The 17,994-nt window shown below is 43.5% G+C and overlaps 1 protein-coding gene across 4 annotated transcripts in view; it reads left to right on the top strand.

Moving 5' to 3' along the window:
- Positions 1–2,804: 2,804 nt before the first annotated feature.
- LOC120517595 (CD44 antigen-like) overlaps positions 2,805–17,994 on the top strand; it is a 45,762-nt gene continuing 30,572 nt past the window's right edge. For 2 of the 4 annotated variants that reach the window (XM_039740029.1, XM_039740007.1), the window contains exons 1-3: positions 2,805–3,001; positions 10,187–10,349; positions 16,238–16,374. In XM_039740029.1, coding sequence (XP_039595963.1) covers positions 2,917–3,001; positions 10,187–10,349; positions 16,238–16,374 — 385 coding nt within the window. In that variant the 5' untranslated portion in view covers positions 2,805–2,916. Of the gene's footprint in view, positions 3,002–3,144; positions 3,319–4,659; positions 4,700–10,186; positions 10,350–16,237; positions 16,375–17,994 lie in introns of those variants that run through there. The other 2 variants (XM_039740014.1, XM_039740021.1) reach the window with 2 other exon arrangements.

Below are 17,994 nucleotides of genomic sequence, written 5' to 3'. Positions count from 1 at the left end.
CAGCAGGACCCACCAGTATCTAAGAGGAACAAGATGAGCACTGGCAGAGCCTACAAAATGGCCTCCAGCAGTCAGGCCACTGGTGTGAATCTCTCTGAGCAAACAATCAACCACAACAACATTTATTTCTATAGCACATTTTCATACAAATAATGGAGCTGAAAGTGCTTTACAAGATGAATAAAAGAGAAATAAAAGACAAAGTAAAAATTAGAATAAGTGAACACTAATTAACATGGAATAAGAGTAAGGTGGTCCGATGGCCAGGGAGGACAGAAAAAACAAAAAAAAAAAGAAATCCAGACGGCTGGAGAGAAAAAATAAAATCTGCAGGGGGTCTGAGGCCACGAGACCACCCAGTCCCCTCTGGGCATTCTACCTCACATAAATGATCAGTCCTCTTTGGATTTAGGGTTCTCTTGGAAGAACTTGATGATGACAGTCATGTGGACTTCTGGCCTTTAATCCATCAATGTAGGACATCACGGTGCTTCGATTAGGTGGTGATAGTGCAGGACGTCACAACAGAAAACCAGGAAAAGAACCAGAAGAGAGAGTAGGGGTCAGTACGGATCTTAAAGGCATCATGAATAGTTATTATAATGAATTGAATATACAGAGCATCAGGATTAAACTAAAGTGAAGTTATGGGAAGGCCATGTTAAAGTAATGTGTTTTCAGCAGTGTTTTAAACTGCTCTACTGTATCAGCCTGGTGAATTCCTATTGGCAGGCTATTCCAGATTTTAGGTACATAACAGCAGAAGGCCGCCCGCCTCACCACTTCTTTTAAGTTTTGTTCTAAGGAGACACTCATTTGAAGATCTAAGGTTACGATTTGGAATATAACATGTCAGACACTCCGATATATAAGATGGAGCAGATTATTTAAGGCTTTATAAACCATAAGCAGAATTTTAAAGTCAATTCTAAATGGCACCGGTAACCAGTGTAGTGATGCTCAGACTGGGGTGATGTGCTCAGATTTTCTTTTCCTAGTTAGGATTCTAGCAGCTCCATTCTGCACTCGTTGAAGTAGATTTATGTCTTTTTTTTGGTGGTCCTGAGAGGAGTGCGTTACAGTAATCTAGTCGACTGAAAACAAATGCGTGAACTCATTTCTCAGCATCTTTCAATGCTGATATAAGAGGTCTAACTTTACTTATGTTTCTTAAGTGAAAAAATGCTGTCCTAGTGATCTGATTAATATGTGATTTAAAATTCAGATTACAGTCAACAGTTACCCCTAAATTCTTTACCTCCATCTTGACTTTTAATCCAAATGCATCAAGTTTATTTCTAATAACCTCATTATATCCATTATTACCACTCACTAAAAGTCACTGAAGTGAGAAACAGACTTCATGAGGGTGGCCTGAGGGCCCGACATCCTCTACTGGGCACCGTGAAGCTCGATTGGCATTTGCCACAGAATGCCAGCATGGGCAGGTCCACCACTGGCGCCCTGTGCTTTTCACAGATGACAGCAGGTTCACTCTGAGCACATGTGACAGAAATGAAAGGGTCTGGAGAAGTCGTGGAGAGTGTTATGCTGCCTGTAACATCGTTCAACATGACCAGTTTGGTGGTGGGTCAGTGATGGTATATCTGGGGAGGCATATCCATGGAGGGACAGCGGCACAGACCTCTACAGGCCAGACAACGGCACCTTGACTGCCATCTATCTATCTATCTATCTATCTATTATATAGTGCCTTTCATATCTATCTATCTATCATTTAGTGCCTTTCACATATCTATATATCTTTCTATCTATCTATTGTATAGTGCCATTCATATCTATCTATCTATCTATCATATACTGTAGTGCCTTTCATGTCTATCTATCTATCTATTGTATAGTGCCATTCATATCTATCTATCTATCATATAGTGCCTTTTATATCTATCTATCTATCTATCGTAATAATAATTTTTTACAATTTACAGTATATGTTATTTTTTCTTACTACTCAAAGCACTTTACACAGTGAGTGTGGAGCCACTTCACCCACCACTGATGTGTCGCACCCACTTGGATGATGTGACAGCAGCCATTGTTATACTCACCACACATGAGCTATTAGGTGGTGAAGTGATGAGAGAGATAGTCAGTGATTAGGGAGCCAGAATGTCTAGGCTGTGGTGGACAGTTCAGCCAGGACATCAGGATACACTTTGCTCTGTTTGAAGGACATCAGAGAGTTAGGCCCTTAGTTTTATGTCTCTGGACACCAGTTTTACAGCACAGTGTCCCCATTACTTAACTGGGGCATTTGGATCCACATTCAGAGCACAGGGTAAGCATCTCATGCTGGCAACTACTTGTTTAGATCCAGTTTCACATTGGCACTGAGGTGGAAGAAAGAAGAAGAAAAAGAAGATATGTAAATTCCAAGGGCATAGTAAAAGGGTCTGACTGGGGGGAGGCGCTGGACCAAGCTGTATGGAGGAGGCTAATCAGGCACATTGACCCCATAAAGTAGTGGAAAAAGATGAAGAAAAAGAAACAATAAAAATAAGATGGATAAGAAGAAAATATGTTAATTCCTAGAAAGTAGGAAAAGGATCTCATTGGGGAGGAGGTGCTGGATTGATCAGTATGGAAAGGTTTGATCAAGCATCTTCACCCCACATAGAAGAAGAAGAAGTAGTGTTGGTCTGAGCCTCACCCGTCCCAGCCGCTTTCTGTTTTCTTCCATTGTCGTGCCTCTCGCGCTTTCCACTCACACCGCAGAGAAGACGAACTGGCGGACGTACAGCAAAAAGTTACAGAAAGTCTCGCAGCTCGCGCGCTCCCGCACACAGTCATACGCGCGCGATTCGCCCTGCGGTTTCATTTCCATCTGACCGGCTGACTGGCAGGTTGTATCATCACGGAGCGCACCTGTTACTCGCCCCAGAAATTACGCGGACAATGTCGTGGACCTCGGTGCTGCTGCTGCTGCTGCTTCTGTCGCCCATCACCGGTGGATACACTCCGACTTCGGACGATTTGAAAGGTAAGCTCTTTTCATTTTTTTTTCCAAAGTGACATATTTTCTCAGTTTCTTCGAGGGTCGCCGACACGCGCTGCCAGAAGTAAACGGCTCGAAGGGTGGCGGAGCGCAGTGCTGCCAGTCTTGCCTGGAGAGGAGATGCGATGTGTTTATTGCATCACCTGGCCGTGAGGTATCTATGGGGGAGATCGATGGGATGTGTTGAGTGTAATCTGTAATTCCGCTAACCACCCCAAAATGGACGAGGGAGTTGTCTGAGTTGAGTGCTAGAGAAGCTGGCAGGATGGCTAACAAGTAAACGCGGGGCTGAGTGATGGCGGGTATGTATGGGGGGCTGTGTTTGACAGAATTACTCGATTCTCGCTTCTTTCTGTACGTGCGTGCCAGTGTGAAAATGCATTCGTGCGCGGGGCCTGCGAATCTTCTTCTCCCGGTCAAACCTACTTCGTTGGCGTGTCTTAGATCGAGTTATTCCTTTTGTTCCGCGACAGTGAACTTCCTTTTTTAGACTGTCTGGCTTAAACATGTTTAAGACATGATTATATGTATAGTTTTACTGTCAAATAATGCAAAGAGTACGCGACACGTGTTTCGCCCAAATTCTGGGCTCATCAGGCGTTCACACTCGCAGCAACTCTTTACGTTGCGCCACGGTGTGTGGTTCGTTGATTTGACAGCATGTAGTTGATTCAGACTACAAATCTCCCCAACCATAAGGGCTTGGGACTTGAAAATTCGGAATGTAGTTTACCCTTGGCCCATAGGTGCTCGGTAAGAAACGGTTTTCAAAATTTCGTGGTCCAAGCGCGAAATTTCTTATAGATATTTAGACCTGTTTGTATTACTGTCCGTTTTTCCTCAGATAACAATTTAACGGATTTAAAACTTTTTTTTTCTATAATTTCTCGAACATTCTGGTTGATTTTGCGCTAACAATCAAAGTTCGTTTGCAGGAGTGAGGGGAGGGGTTAGCGTGACGTCAGGAGTGGGGATCCCGGCAGGGCTGTCCATATATAGACTAGCCATCCCCCGCGGCTTCGCCCTCGGAGTAGTGAAACAAGACAGCGAGGCGGGCCCTGCCCGGCTCCCCACTCCTGACGTCACGCTAACCCCTCCCCTCGGCCCGCAGCCTCTGTCTGCAAGCAAACTATAATTGTTAGCTGGATGAGGATAAGGCCTTGTTCACACGGGCGTTAAGTCTTTGGATAAACGAACTTGCTCTGAACGTCCTAGACGTTTATGTTGCATTTTCTGGTGGTGATCGATTGACTTCAACACCGGCGTTCGTTTGTCTCTGTCTAACGCCAGCCTGCAGCCCAAATTGTAGTTTGTGTGTTAGCCTGTGGAGGCAGTGTCGGGAACTGGATATGAAAGGGTGCCTCCTTTCAATATGGACCATTTTGCTATGTTAGATATTAATCTTCTTGTTTTAAAAATACTCGTAATACGGCGACGTAGGGAGAGAAAAAATCGCCGCCGCTACTGGGTTCATCCTCTGACTGCACAACGTCGGGTTAAAGGAAGTTTTTTTGTGCTTTATGAAGAAATGCGAAAATTTCCGCGCAAGTTTTTTTAATTACTGTCGGATGTCGGTTTCCACTTTTGATTGTCTGCTCAGCTGGTGCAATGCCACATTGCACGCCGATCAACCAGTATGCGACTTGGTGTTAGCCCCGAAGAGAGACTACTTGTCACTTTGAGGTAAGGAAACAGTAGTCGAGTGTGCGCTTACACCGGTGTTATGCACTGAAACCGCAGCGTAAAATAAACGCGCAGAAAACGAACTAGAAGCGGTTTTCTTGCGTTCGTTGGGTTTTGAACGCCAAGAAAAAGCTGCATGCAACGTTTTTCTGATGCCGTATGAACGCGCAGCCGGACAAACGAACACTCTTATTGATTCCTACGTGTAGAAAACACTCGGCGCTTGATCCGCGCTCACCGGACGCTACGAACACAAAAACGCTCGATTTTAACGCCCGTGTGAACAAGGCCTTATAGGGAAAAAAAAAATCTAAATCCGTTCACACGGGCGTTAAAATCGAGCGTTTTTTTGTGTTAGACAGAGACAAACGAACGCCGGTGTAGAAGTCAATCGATCGCCACCACAAAATGCAACATAAACGTCTAGGACGTTCAGAGCAAGTTCGTTTATCCAAAGACTTAACGCCCGTGTGAACAAGGCCTTAAGTAGTTCTCTCGTGAAAAGCAGACAGACAGACGCTGGATTCTATATAGAGATATATAAAATCTGTAACATTTGTTTCTATCATTAATATTACGTGATGATTGTCTTAATTTGATTATCATGGAAAATAATAATCAATATGTATTCAAAAACCGCCATTATTGTTCATCTTAAGAAATACAACAGACATGAATTTACCCCTGCGGTGGGCTGGCACCCTGCCTTGCACCCCGTGTTGGCTGGGATTGGCTCCAGCAGACCCCCCTGTAGTTAGGTTGGATAATGGATGGATGGATGCATGAATTTCCCCTTGGGATTATTCTGTCAATGTCAGTTTTATTTATGGAGCACATTTTAAGACAACACCAGCAATGGTGTAGCCAAAGTCCTTTACGTGGGCCATACAATAATGAAAGAGAACTAACAGTTAAGCAGAAAAAATAAAACACATAACACAGCCACAGTAGATTGAAACAAACCAGCGACTAGGTGGGTAAGATTACCAGTTATCACTGAAGCTCCCGAAAAGCTAGAATAAAAATTAAGTTTTCATTCTAGTTATAAACAGATCAAATAAAAGGTGCATCCTCGATGAAGAAAGGTAAAGAATTCCACAAACGTGTGTGTTGCATGGGCTGTCAAAGGCCCAGTCACCCTCACTTTTTACACTTTCTATGAGGGAACACGAGAGACACCTGACTGGCAGACCGGAGGTCTCTGGACGGCTGGTGTACAACACAAAACTCGGGCTGATGGATGAGCTTCTGAATTTCCCCTTGGGATTAATAAAGTTTATCTAATCTCATTTAAATAAGAAGTTTGATAAAAGAGTGTCAACCGTTCAGTCCATTTGTTTAGCTAATAGCTCAGCTGTCCCCACATCTCCTCCAGGTCCTTCTTAAAGGTGGTCAGGGTTTCTCCTTCAACTCCATGTCTCGGTAGTTTGTTCCAGCGTCCCACGACTCTCTGCATAAAAACAAGTGCTTTCTGCCTGCAGTTTTAAATGCACGTCTCCCTAAATGTCCTCTCGTTTAAACACATTTGATTTAATGTAATGTAATTTAAAAGTTAATCTAATTTAAATGCATTCACACTTAAGCTAAAACAATGTTGCCAGGTCTCCTTTCCCGATGCCTTTGAGGATTTTAAATACCTGGTTGAGGTCCCCACGCCGTCTCCTCTGTTCAGACTGAACAGTTTGAAATTCCCTGAGCGTGTAGCCCACAGTAGCCCACGCCCTTCAATCCCATGATGTACCTGAACAGGTTGAATTCCCTGAGCGTGTCACAGTATGGCCACACCGTTTACTCCCATGATGCACCTGAACAGGTTGAATTCAGTATGGCCACACCGTTTACTCCCATGATGCACCTGAACAGGTTGAATTCAGTATGGCCACACCGTTTACTCCCATGATGCACCTCTTCTGCACAGCTTCAAGTGCTGTGGTGTCCAAAACTGCACACAGCACTCCAGATGTGGTGCATTTTATAGTTTGAGGATAACGCCCCCTGACTTAAATTCATCTGATTTTTATGTTATAACCTAACATTTTATTGGGCTTTTGAATTATTTCTGTGCACTGCTTTAGTCGACGGAAATGTGGTGTCAGCATCCATCCATCATGCTATATCCTATTTACACAGGGTCACGAGGGTCTGCTGGAGCCAATCCCAGCGAACACAGGGCACAAGGCATGAACAAATCCCAGGCAGGGCACCAGCCCACCGCAGGGCACACACACCAAACACACACCTAACTTTGGACTGTGGGAGGAAACCCAAGCAGACACGGGGAGAACATGCAAACTCCACACAGGGAGGACTTGGGAAGCGAACCCTGGTCTCCTAACTGCGAGGCAGCAGCGTTACCCACTGCGCCACCGTGCCACCCACAATACAATACACTTTTCAGTGCACCGGGGACAACTGAAGATTTCGCGCCCCCTCCTGTTTGCCAAAATGCAATGGGGAAGGGAAAGAAAATTTTAGAAAATGTATTTAAAATAATAGTATTTTAAGAAAAAAATTTCATACAAGTCTCCAAAAATGATAACGCCGCCTCGTGTTCTTTAAAATCATTAGTCATTAGTTTTTGTAACAAAAAAATAGTTTTTCGCATTTAAAAATGATTTTAAAGAAAGTATATAGCAAATTATAAAGCAAAATAATTATATATTTATAAAAACTGCATTACTTACAATTTATTCGTACGAGAATATGATGGGGAAACGTCTAGAGTTTGGCAGCCATCTACTTGAATACTTCACCACGGCCCAATCAATTTTCTATCAAACACATAAACACAAATCACTTGGCACACAGCAATGGCGTTTGTCACAACTTAGACAGACAAGGACACACTAACGCCTCATGTCAGTCGTGCGACATGTTTAATAACGTCAGAAATGTTTCTGGGTGGGAGTCAAGCATGTTAGAGTCGTAGAGGGGATGAATTATTGTCTGTTGGGTATAAAGAACTAATACGTGCTTTGAAATCAGAAAGAGACAAAAAACAGGAAAAAGATCTCCTCATACTGATGGAGTAATGGGCGGAGATGCGAATGTTTGTTATTTAATTTTTAGTGCATTTAAGAATGGAAAACATTTCGTTCTAAAATTTCGTAACATCAATTTGGCGCGATGTCCCCCCTTGCCCACCACCCTCTAGCTACGCCACTGGGCGCAAGGCACATAAACCCCTAAATCCTTTTTAGAGGTCGCTTCCTGTAGCCCGGGGTCTCCCATCTTGTCTTTGTACTGTAACTGATGTTCCTTTTGCCCCCCGTGTACCACTTTTCACTTTTCTACATTAAACTCCATTTTCCAGGTGGCTGTCCAGGTCTTTTTGCTGCCCCCTCATCCTTCCAATTTTAGTGTCTTCTACAAATCTGAGACGTTTACTGTCTACGCCAGAGTCCATGTCATTAATATAAATCAGAAAAAATAATGAGGGTCCAAGGACAGCCACCTGAGGGTCTCCACTGATGTCTCCATTCTCCCCTTTTCTGTACAGTCATTATCCAAGCGTTTGTTTTGGCCCTTCTTTCTTTTTCAAGACCTCTGCAATTCACCCTGGCAGGCTGTCTGCCAATCAACTTCTGGACAGCCCACTCTTCTGTAATAAAGTTCTCAACGGAATTGAAGGTCTGGGGAGTTTCCTGGCCATGGACCCCAAATTTCGATTTGTTGTTCGTTCCCCGAGCCACTCCGTTCTCACTTTTGCCTTCTGGCCCAGTGCTCCATCTTGTTGTTCTTGGATGGTTGTGAGAAGTTGCTCTCAGGTGACGTTTGGGTCCCATTCTTTCTTCATGGCTGTGTTCTTAGGCCAAATTGTGAGTGAGCTCTGCACTCACTTGGCTGAAAAGCATCCCCACATGACGTAAATGGTCTGAGGATGCTTTTACTCTTGGCATGAAACTGGACTGATGGTAGCGCCGCTCACCTTTTCTTTTTTCCGGATGCCCCAAACAATTGGAAAGGGGATTCATCAGAGACAATGACATTTCCCCCAGCAGTCCTCAGCAGTCCAGTCCCAGAATATCAGTCTGTTCCTGATGTTTTTCTTTGCTGCCCTTCTTGACACCCACCTGGCCATTCTGCAAAAGTCTTTGCCTCACTCACACCTGCCTGCTGCCAATTCTTGAGCAAGCTCTGCCCTGGTGGTGTCCCCGAACCCCCTGATCCCAAGCCCCGAATAAAGAATGGGACCCAAACATCCTCCCGAGAGCAACTTCTGCCAACCATCCAAGAACGGTTGGGTGACCAACATGATGGAGCACCGGGCCATAAGGCAAAAGGGAGAACTAAGTGGCTTGGGAAACAAAACGACATTTGGGGTCCATGACCAGGAAACTCCCCAGACCTTCAATCCCATTGAGAACTTGTGGTCAAGAGGCAGGTGAGCAAACAAAAACCCACCAACTCTGACAAACTCCAGGCATTGATTATGCAAGAATGGATATCTGCCATCAGTCAGGATTTGGCCCAGAAGTTGATGGACAGACAGCCTGCCAGGGTGACCTGCAGAGAAAGAAGGGCCAATACTGCAGATATGGACTCTGCGCATAAACCTCATGTCATTGTCAATAAAAACCTTTGGAACTTCTGAACTGCTTGTCATTCTACTTCAGTAGACCAGAGAAACATCTGACAGAACGATCTGAAAACACTGAAGCAGGAGAACTTGGTGAAAAACAACACTTGAGTCATTCTCTAAACTTTTGGCCACCACTGTACTCTTTGCCTCCTGCTGGTTAACCAGCTAGAGGGCCAGCTTTGTAAATTACCTCTGATGCCAATTTCTTGGCGTCTTTATTTATGTATGTCTAAAACATTCCTCCCTGGGGTGGCGCAGTGGGTAGTGGTATTGCCTTGCAGTGAACCCGGGTCCTCCCTGTGTGGAGTTTGCATGTCGGTGTCCTGCGGTTGCTCCGGTTTCCTCCCACAGTCCAAAGACATGCAGGTTAGGTTCATTGGCGATCCTAAATTGTCCTTGGTGTGTGCTTGGTGTGCCCCGTGGTGGGCTGGCACCCTGCCCGGTGATTTGTTCCTGCCTTGCGCCCTGTGCTGGCTAGGATTGACTGCTTGTGATCCTGTGTTAGGATATAGTGGGTTGGCTAATGACTGACAAATACTAACTTTTGAATAAACTTTTTATTCTAGCCTTTTGCTAAAAATATAGCGTTTTTAATTTTGTAAGTTTTGTATGTAGTTTAATGTTTCTCAATGTTTGTAGCTTCATTAAAAAATAATATAAAGAAGCCACTCTAGTGGGCATTACTGGAAATACTTTTGCAGCTTTTTGGGATTTCTGTGCCTTGGAACTCCACGTAAGAACAGTAAGGTGACAGGGATCGGTGAAACCAGAGTTGGACATCAGGGAAAAGTGGAAAGTCTTCTTCTAAAGGGAAATTTTAGACAAAATGAGAAAACTGCTTTCTTGCACTAAATTACATACTCATGTTTAAGATCTACCGCTTCTTCTCTCTTTTTCATCTTTAGATGTCATCATGGGATGCAGTTATATGGGTGTTTTCCACGTGGAGAGGGGGCAATACCAGCTTACATATGATCAGGCGGATGGGCTCTGCCAGGCGTTGGGCGTTGTCTTGGCAAATGAGGAGCAGCTGAAAGTAGCCCACCAGAACAACTTCCAGACCTGCAGGTGAGCACCTTATGGTTAAAAACATCATTAAGGTAAAAAAGGAAACACATGGTAATTAAAATTGAAACATATTATTCAGACATTAAATTGAAGGCAAAATCTGTCCACATTACCACTTATTTCATCCCGGTTAATGTTTATTAACTCGGCAACGAAAAGATTCATAAACTCTGTGACAACAAACACTCCACTGATGAGTCTCTCTGATCGTAGAATGCCTTTGACTTCAACTCGGGAAACTTTGGAAGGAACAAACGTCTATCAGCACCTTTCATTTGTGGACACAACAAGCTGGACCTGCTCTGTCCAAACAGAAATGTCTTTAAATGTCAATCTGACCACATGTCACTGTCACCTACAAGCCTGTTATCAGACACAGCAGCCCTCTTTGTACCCAAGACAGACGTTCTTCTCTGTGTTTGGGGGGTGTGGCTTGTTATATTATTATACTTATATACTTACTTATATTATTATTGAGCTTCTCTGAAGTCTTAATTTCCACTTGGGGACAAATTAGATAGATATGTGAAAGACACTATATGATAGATAGATAGAGTGCATCCGGAAAGTCTTCACAGCGCTTCATCACTTTTTCCACATTTTCTTATGTTACAGCCTTATTCCAAAATGGATTAAATTCATTTTTTTCCTCAGAATTCTACACACAACACCCCATAATGACAACATGAAATTTTGCAAATTTATTAAAAATAAAAAAACTGAGAAATCCCATGTACATAAGTATTCCCAGCCTTTGCTCAATACTTTGTCGATGCCCCTTTGGCAGCAATTCCAGCCTCAAGTCTTTTTGAATATGATGCCACAAGCTTGGCACACCTATCCTTGGCCAGTGTCGCCCATTCCTCTTTGCAGCACCTCTCAAGCTCCATCAGGTTGGATGAGAAGCGTCGGTGCACAGCCATTTTAAGATCTCCAGAGATGTTCAATCGGATTCAAGTCCGGGCCACTCAAGGACATTCACAGAGTTGTCCTGATGCCACTCCTTTGATATCTTGGCTGTGTGCTTAGGGTCGTTGTCCTGCTGAAAGATGAACCGTCGCCCCAGTCTGAGGTCAAGAGCGCTCTGGAGCAGGTTTTCATCCAGGATGTCTCTGTACATTGCTGCAGTCATCTTTCCCTTTATCCTGACTAGTCTCCCAGTTCCTGATGCTGCCACCACCATGCTTCACTGTAGGGATGGTATTGGCCTGGTGATGAGCGGTGCCTGGTTTCCTCCAAACGTGACGCCTGGCATTCACACCAAAGAGTTCAATCTTTGTCTCATCAGACCAGAGAATTTTGTTTCTCATGGTCTGAGAGTCCTTCAGGTGCCTTTTGACAAACTCCAGGTGGGCTGCCATGTGCCTTTTACTAAGGAGTGGCTTCCATCTGGCCACTCTACCATACAGGCCTGATTGGTGGATTGCTGCAGAGATGGTTGTCCTTCTGGAAGGTTCTCCTCTCTCCACAGAGGACCTCTGGAGCTCTGACAGAGTGATCACTGGGTTCTTGGACACCTCCCTGACTAAGGCCCTTCTCCCCCAATCGCTCAGTTTAGATGGCCGGCCAGCTCTAGGAAGAGTCCTGGTGGTTTTGAACTTCTTCCACTTACGGATGATGGAGGCCACTGTGCTCATTGGGACCTTCAAAGCAGCAGACATTTTTCAGTAACCTTCCCCAGATTTGTGCCTCGAGACAATCCTGTGTTGGAGGTCTACAGACAATTCCTTTGACTTCATGCTTGGTTTGTGCACTGACATGAACTGTCAACTGTGGGACCTTCTATAGACAGGTGTGTGCCTTTCCAAATCATGTCCAGTCAGCTGAATTGATCACAGGTGGACTCTAATGAAACATCTCAAGGATGATCAGGAGAAACAGGATGCACCTGAGCTCAATTTGGAGCTTAATGGCAAAGGCTGTGAATACTTATGGACATGTGCTTTCTCAATTTTTTTATTTTTAATAAATTTGCAAAGTAAACTTTTTTCAGGTTGTCATTATGGGGTGTTGTGTGTAGAATTCTGTGGAAAAAAATGAATTTAATCCATTTTGGAATAAGGCTGTAACATAACGAAATGTGGAAAAAGTGATGCGCTGTGAATACTTTCCAGATGCACTGTAGATAGATATATAGATAGATATAAAAGGCACTATAAAATAATAATAATAATAGATAGATGTGAAAGGCACTATATAATAATAATAATAGATGTTTACGGTGCTGTATAATAGATAGATAGATAGATAGATATAGATGTGAAATGCACTATATAATAATAATAGATGAATTTTCATATGTACATGGGGTGTATGATAATTGGAGAGCGGACAGTGTTCACACAGAGTACAGAGAAAAATAGAAAAATGACATACAGAGGGCTCTTCAGACCTTCCAGATACAAGTCCTGTCCCTGTCCCTGTCCTTCAGGTAGGTTGAATTCCCTTTGTGGACCACTGGGGTGCTTACAGCCTCCCTAACCTAACACAGACAGGCAGACACCTGAATTCAGCACAGCATACGTTGATTTATAGCTGAGGAAATGCTTCTTCCTCCCTTCCCAAAGTACAGCACACTCCGTACAGCTCAATTAACAGCCCTTTCTCACCATCCAAATCACAGTCCCCTTCTGCTTCCACTCCTCCTGACTCTGGCTCCCTGAATGGAGTGAGGCGGCTCCTTTTATGTTGGCCCTTTGGGAATGTTCCAGGTGGCTCATAAACCTGGAATCACTCCAAGGGGTGGTGAAAGCCCAATGTAGGGCTTTTCAGCTCCCCCTGGCGGCCCCCATGGAACCCAACAGGGCTTTGCTAAACTCCAACTCCCAGCGTTCCCTGCGTGAATCCACAGTGCCACAGTTGCCCAGTAAGGGCTGTCCTCTAGCGTCCCAGGGAAGGTATTGTCCTGCCTCCCTCGGTCCTTCCATCCAGATGGCATCCCGGCCAGGTAATAGCCGTGTCCGCCTGTCACCTGTTCCTCCCAGCTCTCAGCCTTCACTCCAAGTTCTCCCCCAAGTCCTGACTCAACTAAACTTCTGGCCTGAGACCTTTTAGCCTCCTGCTGAGGGTACTTTGAGAGCCTGGCTGGCCTGCTTTGTCTTCAAGGCATCTCTTCAGTTGTTATTCTGGTCAGAGATTGTGCACCATCTCCTCTTGGCACTTGTGTGAAAGTGTGGCCAGTCCTTGACCTCCCTTGATGGACAGACAGATCCACAGCCTTCTAAGGGGTTCACCTACTTCTAGTGTCCTCTAGCAGGTTTACACATGTCCAGTTATACATCTCCCGTTCTCCCTTTTACATTTCTGGTCTGTCACGTGTGTCTTCTCATGCTATTATCACAGACACTGGTTCCTTCACTTGCCAGGAAGAGTTTGTTGGTTTTCACTGTTCCTTGCTTTCTTTGTACCATTTTGGTCTGTGGTAAGAGTTGGTTGGGTAGAAGATCCATCAGGGTGGTACAAGGCAGAGAAAAGTCCCACAAGATTCACATATGAGAGAGACCCAGAGTGGCAGAAAGGAGATCTCAGGTCACGTCAAGTCTGTTGTTGTGTGTTTGTAGTACAGTGAAGTTCTTAATTTTCACCTCAGAACAAGAATACAATACAAAAAATAAACGAGGCATTTATTGTGATTTTGGGAGACAAATGATAGGAGGTGAGAAAGAAGGGTGGTCCCGAAGAAGTGAGCAAGTGGGCAAGCCATGCCATTTAATAGTAGACATCGGTTTCAAACATTAGTGTTGTGGGATTGTTTAGCTTTTTATACTGTTTGTATTTTCCCTTTTGTCGTATCTTTACTAATAAAAGGCAAAGCCCACACTCACTGACTGACTGACTGACTGATTGACTGACTCGCTCACTCATCAGTAATTCTCCAACTTCCCATGTAGGTAGAAAGCTGAAATTTGGTAGCCTTATTCCTTACAGCTTACTTACAAAAGTTAAACAGGTTTCATTTCGAAATTCTACACGTAACGGTCATAACGGTTGACAACGTTCACCATGTTAAACTTTCTTATTCATGGCCCCATCTTCACGAAATTTGGTAGGCAGCTTCCCTGCGCTAACCGAAACCAATGTACGTACTTATTTCGGTGGTATGATGCCACTGTCGGCCGCCATATTGAACTTTTCAAAGATCTTTGTTACTTATGGGCCCATCTTCAAGAAATTTGGTACACGGGTTCCCAACGCTAACTGAATCCTACTTACGTACAAATATACGTCCATAGCCTGCAGCTCGGTCACCGTGTGAGGCGGCGTTGGGTCCCCCATCCTAACGCCTCCCACGTTGTTGGCTGCCTGCCTATATAAGGCCGTCCGTCGCTCCGGTCTCTACATTCCCTTCCTTGCTACGCCACGGGATTCACGTCTCCCTGCTGATAACTACAGGCTTTTTGTTTAATCCACGGCTTCTACGCTGTTTTATTGTTAATTTATTACGATTATAGTTATTGTGTAGGTATTTTAGACTTACTTTACATTGTTCAGGTCCCCATTTCCTTTATCATTCCAGCCGTACCCCCATTAACATGTCTATCGAGGTGATCACCATCGATCAAAGAACTGTCACTTACCGAGTGGTTTCCATGCCCAGAGATACCACCTGCCTTTTCCATTCTCTTTGTTACATATTGCACGGCCATATCAGGCTCACTCTTGATATCTGGAGGAAGATTGTGTCTTATGTATTGAATGACTGGGACAGGTTCAAGGTGTGGACTGATGACGTACAGGAGATAATTAGACTACACAGGAGCACTAGAAGAATGAAATGCTTAAGCCCTTCACCTATGGATCTGCATGTGAGTTGATGGCTGGCGCTGAATTGTTCAGTTGTTGCTTTCAAGTGTACCGAAATGGCCAAATATTTTACACCTTTGGACAACCACCAATGCCTCTTAAACATCTTAGATTCACAGGTGACGCTTTCAGTAGTGGACACTTTGATGTTTATGAATGTTTAAACTCTCAAAAGCTGGATGTGATTTTATCGATGAAACCGGTTGTGTGCTTACAACGCTTGACAGATGCCGAATGTCACTTCAACACAAGTCCTACAAATACTGTCATAATTGAAACAAACCATGAAACTCAAACCGATGATGACAGCAGCAATTCAAGCTGTGAGATTTGAGACAAGATTACTGTTCACATGGCAAACTGTACGTTACATGCTCAAGAGTAAGCTCAGCGCACAGCTTGGTCATATTACAACCGGAGGGCCGAACTCACAATGTGGTATACAAAGATATCCTTAACAAATAATTATTGGTATATTTTCCCTCAGTTTAAAAAGGTTTAATTTTCTTCTTAATAAAAATTTTAAGGCAGTACTTCACCGCTGCGAAGCGCGGGTATTTTGCTAGTTTATTGATATATGTCATGCACATCTGCAGACTACTCTCCGGGTTCATCTGAGGTGTGTACTACTGCTCTGGATGGAGAGAGGCCGCTGATTGCTAACCATCTCCTCTCTTATTCTCTCAGCAGCACAGAGGGAGACGCTCAGTAAGGGCAACTGACTCCGCCCCTTCCGGTCCCTGACCTATAAATCCCACTGCTGTTGGATGGAGGAGTTCAGTCTTTGAGCAACCTTACTGCTGTTCCTTCCTTGCACTACTAGCTTTACGTAGGCTGATGGCAAACTTGTTTAAGCAAAATTCCTTTGAATTGAGACGCACAGCAGGCCTTATTTTTTTTTTCGACTTTTTTATATCTTTTACTGGAATTAAACGGGGACAACCAATTTGGCGAACAGGCATATTCCAGTGATGATGTGCAGCTCCTTTCTCGACCACAACTGTATATATGACATCTGTGTTCAAATCTGGCAATGTTTACATCTTAATCATGTATTTCTAATTTTTTTTTTTTTTTTTTTATAGATATGGTTGGATTGATAACGAAACAGTTCTGATAACCCAGTTAGACTCTAAAAAGGTGTGTTTACCTGGCAAAATTGGATCTTTCATTATCACAAACAAAACAGAAAAATACGACGCCTTCTGTTTCAACGCTACAGGTAATGTGACTCACTTATGTTCTACTTGGCCCTGGTATGTCAGTCATGGCTGATTTCCTGTTTTCAATGTTCCTATTGACAATGCACACTGTATTTTCATGGTATAACCCTCTACTTACCCTTTACCTAGGGGTAAGTGTACTTAACAGATTTGTTACCGGGTTGGTCTACTGTCACACCTTAAGATTACACATACATACAGGTTCATAGGCATACGCGTACACACTGAAACTCAACAGTGCCCTATGAATGACACACACACAGCTGGTTAACCTCTAGCACTTTAAACCACACAAGTGCCTTAGGAATAACACAACCTGTCACTCTCCTAGCACTTCAAGAGACTTAGCTATTATCGGCACCAACAACATACAATCCTCTTTAATAAAACTCCTGTGTGCTTCCAGGTGTTCGTGTGTGTGGTCTTCTGGTGAAGTGCGTATGTGCTGGGCCGCACGTGTGCGGAGAGAGAGAGAGAGACACACACACACACACACACAGGTCCCTGCATTGTTGCAATGTTACTTTTCTTGGTTGTTTATTAAATTATGGATTTTTCAAATGTTCATTATTTTCCCTGTGCCTAAAACTCATTAAAAAAGTGTTTTTAGCTAGCGGTTCGTAGCGCTATAGCACGAACTCTTGCAGTGTTAGTTTTCTCTGTTGTTCAAGGTTTTCTTAGTGTTAGTCAATGTTTTTACATTTAGTTTACTATTACGCTGTGCATTCTATGGTATAATTAACTATATTTGTGCTTAAAAACTTAAAAATATATATATTTACATACAGTTCGTACATTCTGGAACAGATTAATTGTATTTACATACAATCCTATGGGGGAAATTACTTCAGTTCACAGCCAAATCGGGTTTCGACCAGAGTTTTGGAACAAATTATGGTCGTGAACCGAGGTTCCACCGTATTACTGTCAGAGAAAATTACAGGCATTTTACGGAAATACAAACCAGTATTACTGAGACAGAAAATTAAAGGCACACAATACAGTGACGCATATTACAACCACATACAAGGTCCCTTGCCATTTAATATCGACTGTTCCTACTAATGTTTATGCACTACTGTTCTTGCGCCCGTTATTGTAACGGGCTTAATGTCTAGTTTTTTAATGAGATCTCAGACCTAAATATTACTTTTGGTCTCCAAGAAAATATTCAAACATACAAAGGCTCGGCATCCTTGACTATAGGCCATTTATCAGCCAAAAATGCCTTATTTTATGTCCTGTTCCCTACCCTCCGCCTTAATAAACCTCACAGCACAAAGCGTATGGCAAACTTCCGGCTACACCAGGTGCTCAAAGAAATCTACCTTATTACTTCAATGACTCTAGACATGAAGACAAAGCAAAAAAACGTAACAGCAGTATTATATTTATTACAGGAAAAATAATAATATTTAATAATAATAATACCAGTGAAACAAAGAATAATAGAAAATAGGACTGATAGGAAAGTCTGGATGTATATAGTTTTTAGAAAAAGTAAAGATGACAAGGATGCATGTCACAGGTGGCTTGTGATCGAGCACTCGTAGTTGTTCATTAGATGCTTTTCTGATGATCAGATGGAAATGGCCGCATGTTGCTAGCGCCCTCTTCTG

The sequence above is a fragment of the Polypterus senegalus genome, chromosome 1 (assembly GCF_016835505.1).
Source record: "Polypterus senegalus isolate Bchr_013 chromosome 1, ASM1683550v1, whole genome shotgun sequence".
Taxonomy (NCBI): Eukaryota; Metazoa; Chordata; class Cladistia; order Polypteriformes; family Polypteridae; genus Polypterus; species Polypterus senegalus.
Note: the sequence above shows the minus strand (reverse complement) of the source record. Positions and strands in the feature narration are given on the sequence as shown.